The following is a 20416-nucleotide window of genomic DNA, read 5'->3' on the forward strand; positions in this document are numbered from 1 at the left end:
GGCAGGGCGGCGCCTTCCCGGTCCGCGCGCTTGTTGTGGAGACGGACTGGCTCCGCGCCTGTCGCCTTGGTGCCGCTCCAGGAGCGCACTGAGCTGCGTGGAGACGAGGGCGGCGCCCAGACCTCTCTGGGCGCGGGCGGCCCCGAACCGCCGGGCTCCCAGTCCTGCTACCCCAACCACGCATCAGCTTGCCTGAGCTGAGACATGCCCTTACATTTCCCCGATTTATATTTGGGCAAAAACAAGCTCACAAAGGAAGGGCAGTTAAATTACATGTGGTTGTGCCTTCAGTCGTTTAGAAAACTACCTGCACTACATTTTTGTATTTGCAACGAATAAATCACACCGTTGGGGTCTACCTGGAATGCCTTCCTTGCCGTGGCCACTGAGGCCTCTATGGATTCTTGTTTTCTCAATGAATTTACCCTCCTTTGCCCGCTCCGGGAGGGTATTGGGGGAATCACCTGGTTATGTATTTTCCTCTCTAAAGGGAATGTGCTCCCTCTGGGCCCTGGAATACGCAATACCGCGGTGTCATGGCACACTGCGGTATTACAACGCATGACGGTACACAACTGAAACTTAACCCGGGGATGGAATCGTTTGGACAAGCAGCGCGCTGGCGCACCGGTTAGCCTTGCAGTCCCCTGGAGAGCGGTCTGCAGCCTAGGTCCTCGAGACTGCAGTCCGACCCGGAGGGTGAGTCAGCGGGTGGAAGTGCAGGTCAGGGACAGGCTCGCTCCCCTGCAGGCTGGTCCAGCAAGGCTGCCCCCACAGGCTTCGGGGTGTGCAGGGCTGCTGTCTGGCATCCTGGGGTCCTCACCATGCCCGGCAAAGCAGCCTCGCTGCCCAAGCAGCAGTCAGTAAGGCCCCAGCTCTGCAGCAGTCACATCTGTGGGAAAAGGAGCGGCTCGGACTTTCCCGTGAGCAGGTGCCCAGATGCTCTTTAAGGAGGTCGTCAAAGCCTTCCCTCCTCACACCCCCAGCCTGTGGGGCCTAAGACCCCCCTCGTGGAAAAGGCCCCCTTATTCCTGTGACCAGTGCCCACAGAGCTGGGAGTTCAGCGCGGTGCCATTTTATAGGTAACAGAACAGACCTGCCCTCCTAGGTGTGAGCCCAGAGCTCTCTGAGGCACCAGATGTTCTGCCTTGCCAGCCCCCTACTTTCCTGGGAGGTGGACACTGGAGGGCACAAGGCTGCTACGCAGGGCTGGATGGGGGGCACTGCAGGTCCCCACCCTGAGCCTAGATGTTCCTGCCACAGTGGCAGTGTAGGCCTGAATGGGCGGGAGGGCCAGCCAGGGTCCCGGCCCCAGTGGGGGGCTTGTGGACGGGCAGCCACACAGGGACGTCCAGGCGGGAGCCATGGGAGGAATGGGAACCCAGCCCCCCACCACACCTGCTGCCGTTGGAGGCGTCCACAACGACAGCTCTGTTTACCGGTGTCCATGGTCCCAGCGGGAGGCTGTGTTACCGCCAGGCAGGGGCAGCAGGCAGACAGTCCTTCACGGCCTCAAAGGACCCAGTGGTCAGCCTTTGTGGGTGGCCTCACCCGCCCCAGAAGGAGAGGTGCATGGAGTGCTTCCTTCTCCTCTCACCCCCTCCCTACTGTGGGGAGGAGAAGCCCTCTCCATCTCCCCAGGGAACCCCCAGCAGCCTCTCCTCTGGGGACTTCCTTCAGAGGGACCATGAGGCTAATATCAGAGCCCCAGGAGCATCTGAGGGCAAAGAAGTTGGGGTGGGGGCAGCTGGAGTGCATGAGACTGCCCCCGGGAATCGGTCCTCTGAGGTGCTCTTGGCTCTGAGAACAGGTGGCTACTTCCTGGGAGGGGCAGGGAGCCCCAGGCTCAGAGGCCTGGTGGGTTGCTGGGAGGACAGGGGAACCTGCAGGGAGGTCAAAGGAGAGGGCCCTGGACAAGAACTGGCCCTAGGGCTCTCTCAGGCCTCATACTGACCATTCACACTGGCTAGGCAAACCCGAGGGACTGGGAATGTGCCCCCACATCATGCCAGTGCCCCTGGACTGGGAGGAGGTGACCGGCCACAGCAGCCCACCAAGAAGGAGCAAACCAGACCCGTGACTGGGGTCAGCTTGTCTGGCCTCTGGTCTGTGCCTGTGTGTCCCGCGCCCTGTGTGAATCTGGGTGACAGATGGAATTTACTCAAAGCTTTCTTTCCCCCGTGGCATGGGGCTGTTGGGCTGGGGCTGTGGGCAGCCCTGGGCTGGAGGGGCAGGGCGGCAGCCTCCTCCTTGTCTGGTGGCCTGCCAGCAGTCAAGCCCCACAGTGTGGGACAGCCGAGGGCTGCAGGGAGAGTGGGGGTGGCTGGAGCCCTGAGTGCACCCCCAGGTGGGGCACAGTGCTTGGCCTCACTGCCCTCACCTGGACCAGTGGCCTTTGCCCACTGCCTTGTGGCCAAGGGATTTTGCCTGTAATGTGGGCTCCAGGTGCAAGTGGGGCCAGGGGTGAAGGGCAGGACCTGCTTCCTGGTGGATCTTGGGCCGCTGAGTGCCTGCCTGGCCCGGCCCAGCCAGGAACCGAGGGGTCCCCCACCCTTGACACCCATTCCCTCCTCCCCTGGAACTTCACCCAGCCTGGAGAAGGTGGGCAGAATGGGTTGGGGGTGTCACCTCCAGGCCACCAGGCCCTCACTCTATCCCCTCCTAACTCCCCCACACACCAGCGGAACTCAGGGCCCTGACAGCAGGCTGCCCACACCCACGTGGGCCTCCAGGCATGCATCCTTGGGGGCAGGGTGCGTGGGAGCCTGCAGGCACTGCCTCCCTGGACCCAGCTGCTTGCTTCAGGAAGTCTCTATGCTCCGACCAGATGCTGCTTGGTGATTCTGTGCCGGGAGACCACGGAGAGAGAGTCAGCCTGGGGTTCGGGATCCGCGGGGAGCTGCCCCCACCTCCAGCACAGCAGGTGCCCACGCATTTTTTACCACAGGTCCCCGACTGTCTGCTAGGGGGCAGTATCAGTGCACGTCCATCTCCAACCCTCCTGGAGCCGGGCTGGGGCCCTCCCCAGGTATCCCCTGTCTAAGAGTGAAGACCACCCACACCTGGGACTCGGCCTCATTTATTTGCAAAGAAAGCCAGCCAGGTCACCCAGAAGTCCTCTGCTCCTGGGATTCCCCTAGGACACCCAGAGGTCAGTGGGGTGGGGGGCCTGCCCCTCACAACTGCTGGGATGCCAGGACCTCGGTGTTCCCGTAGCAGTAGGCCTCCTTGGTGGTGGCCTGAGGGGAGCTGCAGGCCGTGCAGCGGCTCACCAGGCGGTCCCAGGGCTCCAGAGAATGGAGCCAGAGTGGGAGCCAGGCCCAGGACCGCAGACAGCTGGGCAGCCAGGCCGGCCGGTGCCGCTGCAGGACGTTGGTCAGGATGACGAGGAGCACCAGCCCTACCAGGGGACCCCCGACGGCAGCCAGCACCGTGCCTCCAGCCAGGGAAAGCCCGAAGGCAGCCAGTGGGAGAAGCAGGAAGCTGAGGAGCAGGTAGGCGATGGCCGCCCAGCGGTAGCGGGCAGTCAGGTCTCCGAAGCCCTTGGCCAGCGGGATGGGCAGCCGCAGGATGGGCACCACATACCACAGCAGGATGCCAGCCAGGTTGAAGAAAAAGTGGATGAGGGCAACCTAGAGGGAAGGAGGCCAGGCAGGGGTCAGGAGCCTGGGCTCCCCGGGACGCCCGCCTCTCCTCACCTCTGCAGAAAGGGCACTGAGTCTGAAGCCTGTCTGGGGTCCTGACCACTGGCTGAGATGGGCCAAGTGGGAGAGCAGGTTCCGGCCAGGTTCAGGCAGGCTCCTTCCGCAGCCCCCACCCCCACCTTTGGGGGCAGGGAGCCCAGCCTGGCATCCCAGTGTGGTGACTGCATGGATCCAATCCTGGCTGGCTTGGCTTTAGCTTGTGTGTGCCTCAGGCCTGGTGACCCTTTCTAACCCCTGGGTGGGAATGACCACCCAAGTCCCAGGCTCTGGCTTGGCTCTGAAGGGGAGGAGGTGCTGGGCCCCACGCGGAGGGAACACACCCCCCTCCAGGGGTTGCTGGACTTGAGGTGTTGGTGCAGCTGGTGCAGTCTGGAGGGCTTCCCGGAGGGAGTGGAGCAAGCAGGGCTCTGCACTGGGAGAGTCTGAGTGGCTGAGATAGAGCAGAGGCAAGAGAGCAGGTGGGGGCGGGGAGAACCAGCTGGGCTCATTTCTTCTTGTGGGCAGCAGCCTGGCAACATCTGGGCTCTCAGGAGCCGGACCTGCCCAGGCGCCCAGGCAGAGGTGGGGGGGAGGAAGTGCGAGCCAGGGCACTGGGCCACCGAGGGGGTGGCTCAGGGAATCAGCAGGACTAAATGGGAGAGAGGCATCCTGGAGGCAGAATGGGGACAGGGGCCGGGGCAGCAGGGAGCACCCAGCACAGGTGGGGCAGCGCTTTGCAGGAAGATGGCATGCTGTCCAAGAAGGGGCCTACTGGATTAGACGGTGGTCGGGGGGCATCCTGGAGGTGGCAGAACAGAAAGCCCAAGGCCCTCCAGGGTGGAAGGCTTCAAAGGAAACCCAGCCAGGAGCACAGGGCGGGGGGCGGAGGAGACCGTGTCCCTTGAAGGAAGTTAGGGAGGGGCTGACAGAGAGAAAGGCGAGGGCACCCCAGGACCACACAGTCCTGGAACCGGTGAGGTCGCTGGGGGTCTGAGAGATGCCCAGAGGTCCCCTGGGGCCCGAGGTGGGGCTTCAGGTCCTAGCAGGCAGCCGTCCCAGGATGGACCAGGATGCCCACATGGCTGGACCAGAGGGTACTGAGGGCAAGGGATAGCTGAGGGCTGGTGTTGGGAGTGTGAGGGGCTGGGGGCCAGGAGGGGTGGGGGCGCGGTACCTGGATGGCGCTGAGCAGCCTGTCCGCAGGGCTGGCCAGGGCAGCCAGTAGGGCCGTGGTGGTGGTGCCAATGTTGGAGCCCAGGAAGAGGGGATACGCCCGCTCCAAGCTGATCACCCCGACCCCTGGGGGAGCCTGGGGTCACCATGGGGCCCTAAGCCCCTGCTCCTGAGGCTGGGCGCTCCCATCATGCTCACCCATGAGGGGCACAATGGCCGCTGTGAAGACGCTGCTGCTCTGGAGGAGGAAGGTCAGGCCGGCGCCCACGAGGATTGCCAGGTAGCCACTGAGCCAGCCAAATGGGAAGGGGAATTCTGGGGGTGGTGGGAGCAAGGTCACCGGCCTGGCCTCCCTGGGCCCCCCCGCATCCATCCGAGTGTCCCCCCGCACCAGCATTGATGACCGTCCTCACGGCCTGGGCGACGCGGCCACGCAGCACAGAGTTGAGCAGCTTGACGATGAGGACGAGGCAGGTGCAGAGCACGAGAAGGGAGGCGGCCAGCAGGACGAGGCCCACGGCCAGGTCTGTGAGCGTCGTGCCCACAAACAGGTGGCGGCCTGCGGGCAGGGGGCAGGGGTAAATGGGGGCCAGTGTGCAGGGCGGGTGGGGGCTGGGAGCGTGCGCGGGGCCTCACAAGGCAGCTGCTCCACGGTGGCCGAGCTGCTGGGCTCCGGGCAGGGGCCAAGGGCATCTGTTCCGCAGTCGCCGCTCCCCGAGGTCTGGGAGGTGAGGCAGGACAGGCTCAGGACGACCCCCAAGCAGATGGGGCTGGTAACTCAGCAGGCTAGAGGCCGGGGGTCAGAGGCACCTCACCGTCGGCCCCCTGGTGCCGCACCATTGCTTAATGAGACTGCTGTTGGTGGTATTGCCTGTGGCGCTGTGCATGATCACGTCAGTGTCCAGCTGTGGGACAGGATTGCCTGTGCAGGGCCAGACACAGCCCTGGCCCCTCCGCCCCCCTCTCCTCAGACATGCCCAGGCGAGGGGCCTTGGGAGGGCGGCAGCCTTTCTCACCTGCACAATGAGGTGTGTAAGCGGCTGGGTCAGCACCTTAAGGATGTCAGGAGTGTGCACCCCGGCTGGCAGGCTGGCAGTGCCCAGGGCCAGCGCACTGAGCTCCTGCAGTAGGGCCGTGGCACTCTCCAGAGGTAACAGGATCAGCACGGTGAGCCAGTTGAAGAGCCCGTGCACCGCGGAGCCACCAAAGGCCCTGCGCACAGCAGGACCGCCTCAGCCCCTGCGGCAAGGGCAGACCCGGCCCCCACACCCCACTTACCTCCGGAACGCGTCGCGGTCCCCCGACTGTGCCATCGAGACCAGGGTGCTGGTGATGGACGTTCCCACGTTGACGCCCATGATGATGGGCACAGAAGCCTGGACGGTCAGCACTGTTGGGGGTGCTGTGTTAGCCTCTCGTGCCCACCTGCCCACCACCGTCCCGGGAGGGTGGGGGCACTTACGCTTGGCAGCCACCATGCTGACAACAATGGAGGAGGACGTGCTGGAGCTCTGCACCAGAACAGTGACCAGCACACCGATGACCAGTCCAGCCACGGGGTTGGACAGCACCACGTTGTCCTTGAAGATGTCTCCAGCCACTTGGCCTACACCCGGGAGGGAGGTGCGCTGAGGCTATGGAGGGCATGCTGCCCACCCCATGCCCAGCTGCCCAGCCACTCACTCACCGCTCAGCAGCTGGAAGGCCGAGCTGAGGATGTCCAGGGAGCAGACGAAGAGGTACAGGTTGCCCAGAAGCCCACAGGCCTTGAGGAAGCCCACTGCCGCCCGGAGCACCCTGCTGGCCGAGCTGAGCTCTGAGGGCACCGGGCAGCTGTGCTCAGCCAGCCCTGCCGCTGCTGGGCCCCTTTCTCCTCTTCCCGCAGGGCAGGGTCTGGGGGCCCCTCCTCTGTTTCTTTGCGGAGCACCCGGCAGACGGCCCCAGTGACCTCCCAGAAGCGCCCCAGCCAGCAGGGGCGGCAGGGGAGGTGGGCGGCTGAGCGGGCGTGCTGTAGGCAGCCAAGCTGGGTCCCCACGGCGGTCGTGCGCATGGCGGTGGGTCTCCATGTGGCCTTTTGGGGCAAACCACCTCCCTGCTCTCTCTCCCCAAGGATGTGCTCCACACTCAGACCCTGGGGAGCCAGGGCCCCATCTGGCCAGTTACCTTCCACACCTACCTTTCCAGGACTGGTCAGTGTCCTTTAGCTGGGGGAGGGCCCAGGGGTCTGTGTCTCCCTCTCCCAAGGCAGGGGCAGGACTGCAGGGCCCTGCAGGGCTTGGGGTCACTAGAGCCAGGGACCCAGATGTTTCCTGGATAGCTCCAGGTAGGGGCAAAAGTGGGTGGGGGGAACCCTGGCACTCGCTCAGGCGAGAGACGGAAGCGGGAAACAGGAGGAAAGGAGCCTCCAGTTATTGGGCCAGAGTTGTCAGGAGCTCCACGGGCCCTCCAGGGGGCGGCTGGAGCACCTCTGCCCACTTATCCAGAGCAGTGGATCAGGGCTGGGTGGCGGGCTGAGGCCTGGGCTGGGGGTTTCCTGGTACCTGCATTGCCCAGACTCCGGTCCACCAGGCCAAGAGTGGGGAGGGCCTGGCCACTTGCGAGGGAATTCGGCATGGACTTTGGGCAGGGAAAGACCCAAGCCAAGCCCGGATCTGCTGGTGGAAGGGCAGGTCAGACTCATCTCCCCCTGCCCCACCAGGCCCTGGGGTCCTCTGACCTGAGTCCTTGGCTGCTGCCCAGCCTTCCCACCCCCTGCTAGCCTTGGTGATCTCCCCCTTCCTCCATCTGCAGGGGGCTGGCTATAGTGACCTCAGGCAGCTGTCAGGTGAGCCCCGTCCAGTTTTGGGGGCAGCGTTGAGGAGGCCCTGGCTCGCTGGTTCCCGCGCTGGTCGGCTGGAAGAAGGCTGTGTGGGTGGCTGAGGGCACAGGGTGCTGGGGAGTGAGCCAGTAGGGGCTGGAGCAGGAACCCAAGGACCTCTCCTATTTTGTCATCAGGGACACTGCAGATGGTCCCAGCTTAGACTTTGGCATTTGATACCAAACAGTGACGTCTCTGCTGGCTAAAGACCCCACCCCGGTGATGGGGGCAGGGCAAGGGGCTCAGGTGCCCCCACCCCACCTCAAGGCTCCTCCTCAGCCCACCTAGTCTGGAGCCCCCACCTCATCCTCCATCCTGACTCCCTCCTAGTTCCCGGGGACTGGGTTCTGGGGGCTTCCTGTCACCTCTCTCTCCTGCTTGTTCCCAAGCTGCTCTCTTTCCCTCAGCCCTGGAGGCTCTGGGTTGGGGGCTTATGCCCTGGGCCCAGTGTCCCTGGGCCCCCGCCTGGTCCTAGGAGCTCCTACCTGTGTAGTGAGGGGGCACCTGCAGGGAGGAGACACAGGACAGAAGCAGCTGCAGGTCAAAGATCCACTGGGCGCACATGACCTGCTGTGTATGAGCCCCATTAATGTTTACCCAGGAGTCAAGGCCCCCAAGGGGTACTGGTTGTAGCCATGGCACCTGCCTTGTCCAGGTCCCCCTTCACCCTCGCGCAGGTGCTCCGGCCCCCAACCCAGTCCTCTTGGCATGCAGTTCTCGCCGGACCGGCCTGGAGCTAGGCCAGGGGTGTTGCAGGCCAGTGCCCAGGCCCTCGGGGCTCGACTTCCACCAGCACATGCCGGGGCAGTGACGTTCCCGGACACCTGCCTAAGGCAGGGTGGGAGGTCTGCTTGGCAGGTGGGCCCCTAGGGAGGTCTGCCCTGAGCTCCGCAGACTGCATCAAGGTCCTCCCTACCCTGGTCAGACGGTGGGAGGGAAGCCCTTTGCACCAGGTGGGCGGGTGGGGCACCAATCCCGAGGTCATCCAGTTCAGATCCCGGTTCAGGCTGGGGTGGCCTGGGTAGAGCTCCCAGAAGCGTGGAGGGCACCAGGCCTCCACTGCCAGGGGAGCAAGGTGGGGCCCGTCTGCTGCACAGCCCACTGCCCAACCCCACTGGGGCCAGGAGACTTTACCTGCCCACTTTTCTCCCCAGCTGGGTCCTAACTATCCCACCATTTGTGGGATGCCCCTTTTTGGGGTCAGTTTCCTTCCTGCCCCTGGGATGCCAGGAGGAAGAGCTGGGCCTGCCAGTGCCAGCCCCTTTGCGCCCCCTCGGGCCTAGTCTCCCCAGGGGCCCTCCTACCACCGATTGCTGTGTGCACGGGAGACTTTGTCCCAGGGAAGGGGGAGGTTTCTGAGAGTCCTCTCGGCAGATGCTCTCGTCCGGCCATCCACCGTCCAGGGTGGGGGTGGGGGTGGAGGTGGGGGTGGGGGTGGGCCCTCCCCTCCCTGGGCCCTCCCCTCCCCCTCCCCCTCCCCCTCCCCTCCCGGGCCCTCCCAGGGGCTCCTGAATGATGCTCCTGCCCAAGCAGGGATGGGGATGTTGCAGGCTGACTTTGGGGATGTCTGCATCCATAGCACCTGCTCTGGCCCCTCTGAATTGTCTGTGTGGTGGCCACTTGGAGGCAGAGAGAAGCTGAGGGCCAGCAAAGGGTCCAGTGTGGGAGTGGCCCTACTGACCTGTGTGACCTCAGGCAGGTCCTCACCTTCTCTGGGCCTAGAGCTGCCTCACCCAGAGCCCTCTCCTTGGACACCAGTTGCAGGTAACTTTGTGCCTGCAGGGGACCCTCCTGGAATGGTGCACACTCTGCGGCTCAGTGACCTTTGTTGAATGAACCAAGCAGGGCTACTTTGCAGGCCAGGAGGCGGCTCCCCTCTGCTGGCTCACAGGCTCACACCTATGGGACGTTTTACATGGGAGGGGGCATGTGCCCAAGCACAGCCAGGAACGGCCTTAGCCAGGCCCTGTCCCTCCAGCCTGCAGCCAGAGACTGGGGGACTGGCCCCCAGACCCCTTTAGGAACCACCTCTGAGCTGAGTCCAGGCCGGGGCTGGGTCTGCAAGCGACTGGGGCAGCAGCACACCCCCCACCCCGCTAAACCCTGCCAGGCTCGCTCAGGGCCTGGAAATGCCCGCCAGGCAAGGAGGGAAGACACCGGCATCCAACAGTCTCACTGTACTGTGAGCAAAGCCGCCACCCTCAGGCTGTGGCCAGTGGGTATCCACAAGGGGAAGACCCCAGTTTGCTGTGCCCAGACTGTCCCAGGCAGGCTGTCCTGCCAGCAAAAGTTCTGAAGCACGCCTGCCACAGGCAGCAACTCCCCGCCAGGAGTGGCAGCGGCCAGAGCTCAGACCTCAGGGCTGCCTGGGGGGCCCCAGCAGAGGGGGCCGCAGCCCCAGCAGCAGCATCTGGGCTGGGGAAAGTGGGGCTGGGGTCCCAAGCTGGGGCAGAGCCCAGCCGGCTGCTGAGTGATGGCTGCGCTGCCTTTGAGGGGGGCAGGGGGCTGGGGCTCTGTTCAAGACGGCTCCCGCTCGGCCTTGATCGCCAGGAAGGTGGCCAGGTCGAGGTCCAGCATGGCCACCCCCCCACGGGGCGTGGGTATGCTCTGGCGGCACTGAGGGCAGGGGATCCAGCGCTGCTCATGGGCCGGCATGTCCAGCTGGCATACACACGCCTGGCAGAAGGTGTGGCCACAGTAGAGGCGGCGTGGCAGGTGTCCGGTAAGGTCATAGGTCGAGTAGCAGATGATGCAGTCACCCCGCCGGGTCCCAGCAGCTGTCCCAGCTCAGAGGCCTGGGATCCTTCTGGCTGCAGCATCCTGGGGGAGGCATGCAGTGGAGCTCAAGCCCACCCTGCCCACCTCTGTAGCTGTTCTCTACTGTTGGGACCCCAGAACTGGAAGCCTACCTGGAGGACAGGAACCCAGGCCTCTGCAGAGCTGGGAGAGTGGGTGGTGGCCAGTGGCCTGTAGACACCAATGTCTGGGCCCAGCCTGGGTTCTTGTGGTTGCCCGCTGGGCAGCACCCCGTCCTGATGTTTGGGCCCTCCCTGTGGCCCCTGTGCACCCACACCTGCACTTGCCTGAACCCCAGTTCTCTCTTACCTGCATCGTTGGCTATGCCTGGTTTGCAAGTGGCCGGGGTCGGGGTGGACCCAGGGGACCCTGCAGCTCCCTCCCTGGGGCTCGCGTTACTGGCCAAGCACGGACGAGTCAGCAGGGAGGCAGGTGGTGGCTGTGCAGGCCTGGGCTCCCCTTTCAGCGACAAAGGGCTTGCAACTGGATCCACCAGCATACCAACTTGTAGGAAGATAAGGCATCCCCCACTCTGCCCCACCCCCCACTCCATACCCAGGCCGGCCCCCACCCCACACCTCTTTCCTATCCCCCCCTCCACTGGGAAAACTTTCTGGCCTTGACCTGGCTGATGCCCATTCTTCAGATGTCAGTTTGAGTATCACCTCCTTCAGGAAGCCTGCCAGGACCTGCACTGGCCTGGAGTCCTGAGGGCTCTGCTCTACAGCTGTTACGGTATGTGTGTCCAAGTGCCTTGTCCCTGCCTGGTTTGAGTCTGGTGTGTTTCTATCCTCGGGCCACAGCCAGTCCCAAAAGGCCCCAAGGAGGCCTCAGGCACACGCAGTGACCACCGGCTGAGGCACAGGGCTCTGTGGCCAGCCCCAGATACCTTCCCCTGGCTTCTGCTCCTAGCCCCAGGGTCAACCCAGTGACTGGGACACAGGTATTGGATGATGGGGTGTGTTGAGGAGGGTCAGGTGGGTCAGGACCCCCGGAACCTCACCACCCACCTGGCAGGGAGCCACAGGCAGGGGGCCCCTCCTTCCTCCTACTGCCTTGGCTGTCCACAGCCTTCCTGACTGGTCAGATGGGTTTCTGTGGCTGGCTTGGGATGGGGCTGGTCATGGGGCAGGGGCCAGGAGCCTGGCACACCCGAGTCCTGGCTCCGTCAGGCCAATGACACGTACGCTCATGCTCAGAGACCTGTCCTGCTGGGTGGCCGCCACCGAGGGTCAGGGTTGGACCAGCACGAGGACCCGTCTGTCCTGTGAAGCCAGCTCAACTTCCTCCTCTGGCTACCTCTGCCCAGCCCCGGAAATGTGAGGGTGCCCAGCACTGTCTCACCTCTCACTCCCCACTCTGGCATCCGGCCTCACCCCAGCAGTGGGGCCTCCCAGAGCTCGGTTCCCTGCACGCCCCAACCTGGTGTGCTGTGCTGCCCAGACAGACCGCAGTCTCTGAGTGCTCTCCGGGCCCAGTATCTTCTCGGCCCCAGAGGCAGGACAGCGAGAGAGCAGCAAGGCCTGGGCACCACACAGCAGATGTTCAGGAAGGGGATGCTTCATGGGAAACCAGAAAAATGCCCCAGCTGAGGTAGGGTGGTGACTCACGGGTGGGCAGGACTCAGTCCTGGCACCTACTCCCAGAAACCAGCCAGTGCCAGGCCCTCCTCCCAGAAGCCCTCCTCGGCTCGGCCCTGGGTCCATGCTCAGCACCCTGTGGCTGTCTGACACACAGGCTGACAGGTCTCCCGGGCTTGCCCTCGGCCCTAGGGAACACAAGGCAGCTCGAACCCAGGTCTGGGCGGGCTAGCTGGGACCCCCTCCTGCCCCTCCTGTCCCACCACTGGACAGACCTGAGTCCTGCAGTGCAGGTTATTGTCGGGAGGCAGTGGCGTCCCTATCCCCAGGTCCCTACCCCACAGATGCTGGGCCAGTGGTGCTGTCCAGCCCGGGCCCCTCCTAAGGGCACAGCAGCAAAGGAGAGGAGTCGCCTGCACAAAGTTTGCTCCGCTTTATTGCCTGGGTCCTGGGCCTTGAAGGAGGTGGTCAAGGGTGTCCCTGGGGCTGCTATCACGGCCCCGGGCTCTTGCTTGGGGCCCCGGCTGAGCTGTCGGCTTGGTGGGTAGGTGCCCCGCCAGGTGGGAAGTGGCAACACCCGCACGTGGCCGCTGGAGCAGGGCCCTGGGCTGGGCTAGGACAGGACACAGCAGCAGCGGTTGTGACAGCGGCAGAAGCGGGGACAGTGGCAGCAGGAACAGCACGGACAGCAGCAGCAATGGTGGGCGATGTCATCCCCGTGCCCCACAGGTGGCTGGCTGGCACAGCCCAGCCCTGCTGGGCGCTGCCAGGCCCCCTCTGTGCCCTTGGGCCCTGGGAGCTCATCAGTGGGCCGCAGGAGGCAGATGGGCTCTGGGGCGCAGGACCCCACAGGCAGAGGCGGTAGCTCTGAGCGGGAAGCCTCCCCCGGCCCCAGGTCGGGCCGCAGGTGAGCCCGGGGGATGCTGATATGGGTGTACAGGTTCTTGATGACCATCTCATGGGGATCCATGGCCTGGCCTGGCAGCAGTGGGCAGAGGAAACAACAGTGGCTTGGTGGAGGGGAGCAGCTGCAGCCCAGGGAAGCCCCCACCCCAGGAAGAGCCTGGCTGTGGAGATGCCAGAGTGTGCTAAGTCTGTGAGCGTGTGCTTGGGGGTGAGCTGAGAGGGCCAGTGTCCCCCAGCGACCCTCCTGCCAGGCAGTGCCCTGTGTGGAGCTGGGAGGTGGGGAGCCCCAGGGCAGGGCAGCCCCTTTGCCCAGGACCCACCTGAAGTAGTGATGGCGGCAGGCTGTCCTCTCGTCCTGTGGGCTAGGTCCCAGTGCCTGTGAGCTGGGCGACTGGCAGGCCTTTTCCCTCCTGCGGACGGGTGGAGCCATGGGGCGGGGCTCAAAGATGGGGTTCATAAGATTCCAGGAGGCCTCAACTTCTCAGGACAGTGGGTGCCCACCCTTCCTTTACAGGTGGGTGGCAGCCATGGCCTGGGTTCCCAAGGGGCCCTGCTGGCTGGGTGACTCAGCCTCTATGCATCTGGGGCGCGTCCTGTGCCCTCCAGGACTTGTGGTCGGCCAGCAAGGAGGACAGGAGGTGAGCCTGGGGTCAGGCCCTCAGGTCCCAGTCAAGGTGGTCGGGGCCCCAGCCATCACAGCCCCAAAGCCCTGTTGAGAGGCAGAGGGCAGAGGGCAGAGGGCAGAGGTCCCCACTGCAACCCACAACTCCAGCCTGGCAGGCAGAGTCCAAGGTGTTTGAGAGCACAGATCACTATGAGGTTTTCCGTTTTTTTAACCGATAAAAAAAAAAATGACTGATTTACACACCTTTGCGGGTAAAACTTACAACTGATAACATGGGCTTCATACAAAAGTGACGTTTCTAGCTAGTTTCTGAAACGGCAGTTTGACTCTGGTTGGTGGGCTTGGGGGCCACAAACCCCCTCAGCGTCCCATCCTTGGCCCCAGCCCCTCTCTCTCCACCTTCATCTGTAAGGCGGCACGTGGCACCTGCCCCTCAGGGTCGCTGTGCTGGGGTAACGGTGGGTGTGACCATTGGGCCCGGGCCTGGCGCTGGGGAGCTCCCCTTGGGCCACCCAGACCCAACCCCAGTCCTTGGCGCCCGGGGTTCCTCCCAGGAAGGACGTGATCAAATCAGACGTGGCGCAAAAGCCGGGGTGACCGGGGTGGCCTGTGTGGGGCCTGTCAGACCGGTCCGGACACGAGTCCTACCAACGCAGCACCCAATGTGGGAGAAACCGGGAGGCGGACATCACAGGTCCACTGCGCAGGCGCCTGTAACCCCGCCCACCGCCCCCTCAGACTCCGCCCCTTGCTGCGAGGCTGAGGCTGGCGCTTGCGCGGAACAGGCGTGGGGGCGGTCTGTGGGAACTTAAATCCCCAGAAGCCTCCGCGCACGGAGGTTTCCTTAAAGACAAGGTTCGGGGTCTGCTGGTCTCGGACGGTCCAGGGCCCGGCTGGGGCCGCCCCAGCTCTGACTCCGCGCTCACGATGCGCGGGCTCCAAGCGGGGACTTGCACGCGGCAGGACCTCATCCCTATGGGCGGGGCAAGGGGTGGGGCCTGGAGGCTGGTGCCTGCCTGGGTGCACGCCCAACGGGTCGGTGGGAAGAGGAGAGGAGCTGGTGGCTAAGGCTGCACCCCCAGCCAAACCTCCTCCCGCCGGGGTTGCCTCAGTGACCCCACCTTCACTCCAGGGCCCCACAGGCCCTCGCTGCCCCTTCCACCGGGCCCCTGCACTTGCACACCTCTCACACCCAGAGGAAGCAGGCCCAAGCGCGGGCCCGAGGTCCCACAGAGCAGTAAAGTCAGGCCCCTGGGCCAGGGACTGCATCCCCACGTGGGCTCCCTCACCAGAAGCACCGACTTCTGGTCTCCACGGCCCTGGAGGATCTGGGGCTAGGCCTGCACAAAGGAGAGGGCTGTGGCCATAAGGGGCTGGGCCTGTCCCGGCTCAGGCGCCGGGTCCAGTGCCGGTCCCAGGAGTGCCAGCATGTCATGTGGAGGCCGTGGCAGGTCAATGGGTGGCCACTCTGGAGGCCCCTGCAGCCCTGGCCCCCTGCCCTGTAGTTGCCAGAATGTCCACCGTCCTCCCTCTCAGCTGAGGGCTCCCCACAGGCAGAGGCTGTATCCCAGGAAAGCAGGGAAGCCTAGACTAGGGAGGAAACGCAAAGGAATTGGGCCTCTGGGCCCCATGGGGTCAGGTTACCTCACAACTGTAGGAGGACGGGACACGTGCTGACCCGACGTGCTGCCAGAAGGGGCCACCCCACCGTGGGTAGGTGCCTATGGTGTCCTCTGTGGGCCACTCCACCGTGGTGCGTCCAGCTGCTTGACTTTCCGCATACCCCTCACCCCACCCATCTCTCCCGCAGTTCTGTCCTTGGAACCAGCTACCTCCTCCCTCCTTCCACCCCGCCGATACCTGCTTGCCTAACTCTGCTCGTCCTCTTAGGGTCACACTGCTCGGCATGCCTGGGTGCACCTGCCAGTGGAAAACGTCGGGAGGCATTCCCACTGGGCACAGCCGAGGGACCAGCAGAGATCCTGACTCTCCGGGTGGGACCCTGGGAACCAGCTTTTCTGGGTCTCCCCTCCTTTCCCTCCCTGTGGCATTGTGAGGCCTCAGGCTGCAAAAAGCATGATTTTCCTCCCAGAATGGGGCGGGGGGCTTGACTAAGACCCAGGGTCAGCCAGGCAGGGACAGGGATGGAGGGGACTGGAGGAGCGGCGACGTGGGGGTCCTGACCCGCACGCAGCCTGAGCAGAGAGGGCGACCCCGGGAGCGGGCGCCAGGCCCGCGGCGGATCGAGGGGCGGCCGGGAGACTGGCCCCGCCCCGCAGACCCCGCGCGGGTCCCCAGACTGGGGGTGGCGCTGCGGGCGCGGGCGGGCGCCGCGCGCACTGCGGTCCCCGCGCCTCCGCCGCAGAGCGCGCCACGCTCCGCACGCACCTGCCGTCGCGCCGCGCCGCGCCAAGCCCCGCGCCCAGCACCCCGAGCCCTCGGGAGCCGCCGCGCCGCGCCATCGCCGGAGGTCGCCGCCGCAGCCACTGGGCAGAGGCGCGGGCACTGCATCCGGGCCTGCCTTTGAGACAACCTCTGCGGCGGCGGCGCGCGCGGCCCGGAGACGCCAGGCTGGGGCAGGTGAGCGCGGGCGGGCGGGGCGGCCACTCTTCCCACCCGGGCTGGGGTCGGGCCTTGGGGGCGGGGCTGGGAGGGGGCTGGGTCCCGAGTCCGGCGAGGGTCAGGGTCAGAGGTCGGGCTCCGGGTCTTTCGTGCAGGGCATGGTGGGGGCAGGGTGGGGGCGAGGGTGGGCCCGGGCGCTACCCTCACGCGGTCTCTCACCTGCAGCTTGGGCCTGGTCCAGGCCTCTCCTTCGCTGCCGCCGCCGCCGAGCCCGCGGCCCGCGTCCTTTTGCAGCCAGGGTTCAGCCTAGCTGCCTTCCCTCGGCGCCCTGTCCTGGAGCCATGGGGCCCACCTAGCCCCTGCCTGCCCGGATGTCCCGGCCCGGGGACTGCTGACCTCGGCTGCAGGGGGAGCGTCCCCCCAGCCCCCTTGCCGGCCTCTGCAGCCAGAGACCCTGGGTGAGCCCCGAGGCCAGACCTCCGGCCCAGCGCAGCCTCCCATACCCCCCAGCCCCCGCCCCCCGCCCCTTCCTCCTCCTCCCAGGACTGGATCAGAGAAGTCACTGTGGCCACTGGGGGGGGCCCTGCCCCCCCAGGTCTCACCGGCTGCCCCCAGGAGTCCACGGGGCGGCCGGGGTCCCCACCAGGCCTGGCAGGACCAGAATGCTGCCCCTTCTCCTCCCCCCCGGCCTCACCCAACGCTCCCACCCACCCGAACACCCAGTCTGACTGGAGACAGCCGGATGCCGGCTGACCCTGGGCCCGAGGCGGGCAGTGGCTGGCCGGGCCTCCTCATGTCCTGCCTGAAGGGCCCCCATGTCATCCTCAAGATGGAGGCCATGAAGATTGTCCACCCTGAGAAGTTCCCCGAGCTGCAAACGGCTGCTCCCTGCTTCCCACCTGCACCTCGGCCTGCCCCTGCTCCGGCACCCAAGCGCGCGTGGCCCTCAGACACAGAGATCATTGTCAACCAGGCATGTGGGGGGGACATGCCTGCCTTGGAAGGGGCACCCCGCACACCACCCCTGCCACGGAGGCCCCGCAAGGGCAGCGCGGAGCTGGGCTTCCCCCGAGTGGCACCAGCGGACGAGGTCATCGTGAATCAGTACGTGATGCGGCCTGGCCCTGCTGCCTCGGGGGCCCCCACGGCAGCAGCCCCAGCTGTGGGTGAGCCCCTGGAGTGCCCCACGTGCGGGCACACATACAACGTCACCCAGCGGCGGCCGCGCGTGCTGTCCTGCCTGCACTCTGTGTGCGAGCAGTGCCTGCAGATCCTCTACGAGTCCTGCCCCAAGTACAAGTTCATCTCCTGTCCCACCTGCCGCCGTGAGACTGTGCTCTTCACTGACTACGGCCTGGCTGCGCTGGCCGTCAACACGTCCATCTTGAGCCGCCTGCCACCCGAGGCCCTGACTGCCCCATCTGGTGGCCAGTGGGGGGGTGAGCCTGAGGGCAGTTGCTACCAGACCTTCCGGCAGTACTGTGGGGCTGCGTGCACCTGCCACGTGAGGAACCCACTATCTGCCTGCTCCATCATGTAGTGCCCACCCGCCTGCCACCGCCTGCTGGTCCTTGCTCGCCGCTTCTTCAGGGATCTGGCCCTACCTGTTGCCCGCTGACCCCTCACCCACCACAGCTTCTGGCCCCCACCGTGTGGCATTGTCACTGCAGCCAACTTTGCCATTAAAACTCTTTGCCAAAGTTTGCACCGTGTCCCCTGGACTGAAGCCTGCTACTGTGGCTTGTGCCCAGGGCTGAAGGGTCCAGCCTGGAGCCACCAGAGGGAGGCCCACTGCTGCTTGGGGTCAGCTTGCTCTGCTCTCTGGGGGCCAGGCATGGTGCTCAGGAGGGTTGGGCCCAACAGGGAGGGTGTGTGTGTGTGCAGGTGAATGCCCACACGTTCATGCAGAGCCAGCTGCCTGTGAGCACTTCGCGGGACTAATGGGCTGAGCTGGGCACTGGGAGGACGTATCTTCTGCACTGGCTGCTGGACATGGGAGCCAGTGTGTGGGGGACAGTTCAGTGTGCCTGGCTCCTGGTACCCACCCGACCCTCTGAGGTTGTGTGAGGATAGACTTTGGGCCCGTTGGAGCTGGGGCTGGGACACAAGCTGGCTGAGATCATGGTCAGGTACAAGGACTCAGGGCCTCCTGGGTCGGGGAAGAAGGGGTAGAGGTGACAACACCGTAACAACAGTTTCAGCAGCTGCTGTTTATTGAGAGCCTTTTCTGTGCCAGGCACAGCGCTCAGCATGTCACCAACAGGCCTGGGAGGTGGTGCTGTGACCGCGTCTGTCCTTCAGATAAGGCCCCGGCTGGGCACCGTGAGGCTTCGGGGCAATCGGGCTTCAGCTCGGCATTCTCCTCTAAGGCCTGGCTGGGTCCTTGTCCCTGGCAGCTCAGGGGCACATGTTGGCCTCCCCACTGCTGAGGACCCTGGGGTGAGGAGGCCCTTTGTGGACCGGGCTTGCTCAGTAGGGGCCCTTCCCCTTGGCTGCCCTGCCCTTCAGGAAACACACACTGGTCCTTATCTGGAACACAGGCAGGTCAGGTAGCCCTGGCTCCAGTTTGGGTCTTGATTGAAGGCTAGTGCCCTGGACAACCTTGGGATTTTTAGCCTGCTCATCAGGCCTCAGGGTGAGGTGCTCCCAAGGCCCCATGGCACCAAGGCTCTGGACGTGGCCCGTCTGGGCTTCCTGGTCTCCTGGTGGCTGGGTGCTCCCAGGCCCAGTGGTTCAGATGCAACAGGCCCTGTTCAGCGGCCAGAGCGGTCCAGCAGCATGAAAAGCAGCCCGAGTAGCATGAGCGGCATGAAGATGAGCAGCAGGCCCAGCAGCTCGAGGGCCAGAAGGCCCAGTAGGGCCAGGCGGCGGGCACAGGGCCCCTGCTCCCTCAGGGCCCAGAGCCAGGCGCCCAGGCAGGGCGGGCAGGGCAGGAAGGGCAGACAGCCCTGGCCGCCCACGGGCCCCGCCAGGAAGCGCAGCTGGTAGCGGTGTTCCAGGGAGGCCCAGGGCTCAGGGCCCCGGCGGAGTGGTGTGGGGGGTGCAGGGGGCGGGGGCCGCTGGGGCCCGTCGGCCTGCAACAGCTCCTCCTGCAGCTGGCAGATCTCCCACTCGAGCACAGGTGTTTTCTGGCGGCACAGCGGGCAGCGCACTCGGCCCAGGTCGGTGCTGGGGGCAGCACCCAGAAGCTGGTGCAGGCAACCCACACACAGGCCGTGCCCACAGTTCAGCAGGGCCAGGCGGTGCCGGCCCAGCCCGTAGGGCTCAGTGCAGACGGGGCACTCCTCCTCCTCCTGCTCGCCTGCTGCTGCTGGCCCGGCCCAGGGGCAGGCTGTGGCCGTGGCCCAGAGCAGGGGCTCGCTGTCCAGAGTCCTGGCACCGTGGGGGTCCCCACGGGCCCTGCTGTCCAACCCTTCGTCTGCTGGCTCTTGGAACAGGGGGCCTAGGTGCGCAGGGCCCAGGGGGGCCGAAGGTGGGCTGGCATGGCCAGAGCTTAGGTTACTGGGGCCATGAGTAGGGGCCCTGGGGCAGGAGTCAGAGTGGGTGGGCTGGGACCCCAGGGCGACGACGGGGTGGGAGTGCTGTGAAGGTTCTGTGGCCCTCTAGGCCCGGGATCGGGTTGGGCACTGACCTGGCAGCAGCTGTAGCCTCCTCCCAGCTCCGTCCTCACGAAAATTAAACTTTGCTTGGGCTCCAACACCCGTGCTAATTCCAGGTGGCTCCTGGGCCCACACTTGCCAGTCCCCCCTACCCCGGCCCGCCCAAGCCACAGCGGACGGCGGTCAACGTCTGACCCGTAGACGGACTGCAGACTCCGGGCGGCAGTGGTGCGGGAAGGGCAGCCTTTCTGATTTCAACTCCAACTCCCCTGGGCGCTGAAGGCCCCTCCTAGGGGCGGGGCGCCACCTGCCCCTCCCTCTCGTCCCCTCCCGGGCCACGCCTCCTCCCTCCAGTCCCGTGCGGGCGGCAGCTCCAGGGGCTGGGAAGGGGGATGGTCCATACCAGCCTGCCCACACCTCCCCACACCCTTCCTTTCCAGGTCCCTCTCCAAGCTGCCCCCACGCTGGCTGAACGAGGTGGACAAACAGCTGGCACCCACCACGTTCGAGTCGGACACGAGTGTTGCAGCAAAGCTGGCAGGGCACATGTGCCCACTATGGGCACCACCACCACTCAGACCAGCAACGGGCCCACTTCCCACCAGAGGCACGAGGACGAGCAGGCAAAGCAGCCA

General features: G+C 65.4%; 5 protein-coding genes across 24 annotated transcripts; 1 reads left to right on the forward strand and 4 right to left on the reverse strand.

Moving 5' to 3' along the window:
• Positions 1-643: 643 nt before the first annotated feature.
• On the reverse strand, positions 644-9150 carry SLC34A3 (solute carrier family 34 member 3). 16 transcript variants are annotated; one of them, XR_012124798.1, is made up of 16 exons: positions 8199-9150; positions 7397-7507; positions 7033-7122; positions 6544-6672; positions 6319-6462; positions 6135-6246; positions 5873-6068; positions 5672-5761; positions 5493-5577; positions 5248-5415; positions 5055-5171; positions 4858-4966; positions 4025-4134; positions 3273-3632; positions 1399-2843; positions 644-892 (listed from the first exon to the last, which is right to left on the reverse strand). XR_012124798.1 is itself a non-coding variant. In XM_037007546.2 (15 exons), exons 3-15 carry the CDS (start codon positions 7467-7469, stop codon positions 3076-3078), a joined length of 1980 nt encoding a protein of 659 aa, XP_036863441.1. In that variant the 5' UTR covers positions 7470-7507; positions 7665-7748; positions 8199-9146; the 3' UTR covers positions 3062-3075. The 16 variants fall into 16 exon arrangements, 15 of the variants coding, with proteins under 15 accessions (XP_073077178.1, XP_036863441.1, XP_036863440.1 ...); XM_037007546.2 differs by lacking the exons at positions 644-892; positions 1399-2843 and adding an exon at positions 7665-7748 and having other exon boundaries at positions 3062-3632; positions 8199-9146; XM_037007545.2 differs by lacking the exons at positions 644-892; positions 1399-2843 and adding an exon at positions 7665-7771 and having other exon boundaries at positions 3062-3632; positions 8079-9146.
• Positions 6457-17886, forward strand: RNF208 (ring finger protein 208). 5 transcript variants are annotated; one of them, XM_073221218.1, is made up of 3 exons: positions 6457-6595; positions 15511-16200; positions 16408-17886. In XM_073221218.1, exon 3 carries the CDS (start codon positions 16925-16927, stop codon positions 17720-17722), a length of 798 nt encoding a protein of 265 aa, XP_073077319.1. In that variant the 5' UTR covers positions 6457-6595; positions 15511-16200; positions 16408-16924; the 3' UTR covers positions 17723-17886. The 5 variants fall into 5 exon arrangements, with proteins under 5 accessions (XP_073077319.1, XP_073077316.1, XP_073077315.1 ...); XM_073221215.1 differs by lacking the exon at positions 6457-6595 and adding an exon at positions 11025-12102; XM_073221214.1 differs by lacking the exon at positions 6457-6595 and adding an exon at positions 13497-13633.
• LOC108389040 (uncharacterized) lies at positions 9876-11040 on the reverse strand. The gene is made up of 2 exons (XM_017647607.3): positions 10623-11040; positions 9876-10533 (listed from the first exon to the last, which is right to left on the reverse strand). Exons 1-2 carry the CDS (start codon positions 11006-11008, stop codon positions 9915-9917), a joined length of 1005 nt encoding a protein of 334 aa, XP_017503096.2. The 5' UTR covers positions 11009-11040; the 3' UTR covers positions 9876-9914.
• On the reverse strand, positions 12508-13059 carry CYSRT1 (cysteine rich tail 1). Its single transcript, XM_037007562.2, has one exon. The coding sequence runs from the start codon at positions 13057-13059 to the stop codon at positions 12703-12705; it is 357 nt and encodes a 118-aa protein (XP_036863457.2). The 3' UTR covers positions 12508-12702.
• A 486-nt stretch (positions 17887-18372) lies between the features above and the next one.
• Positions 18373-20329, reverse strand: LOC108389034 (ring finger protein-like). Its single transcript, XM_017647600.3, has 2 exons — positions 20282-20329; positions 18373-19784 (listed from the first exon to the last, which is right to left on the reverse strand). The coding sequence occupies exons 1-2, from the start codon at positions 20327-20329 to the stop codon at positions 18936-18938; spliced, it is 897 nt and encodes a 298-aa protein (XP_017503089.1). The 3' UTR covers positions 18373-18935.
• Between the last annotated feature and the right edge of the window lie 87 nt (positions 20330-20416).

Source organism: Manis javanica, chromosome 2, assembly GCF_040802235.1.
Source record: "Manis javanica isolate MJ-LG chromosome 2, MJ_LKY, whole genome shotgun sequence".
Taxonomy (NCBI): Eukaryota; Metazoa; Chordata; class Mammalia; order Pholidota; family Manidae; genus Manis; species Manis javanica.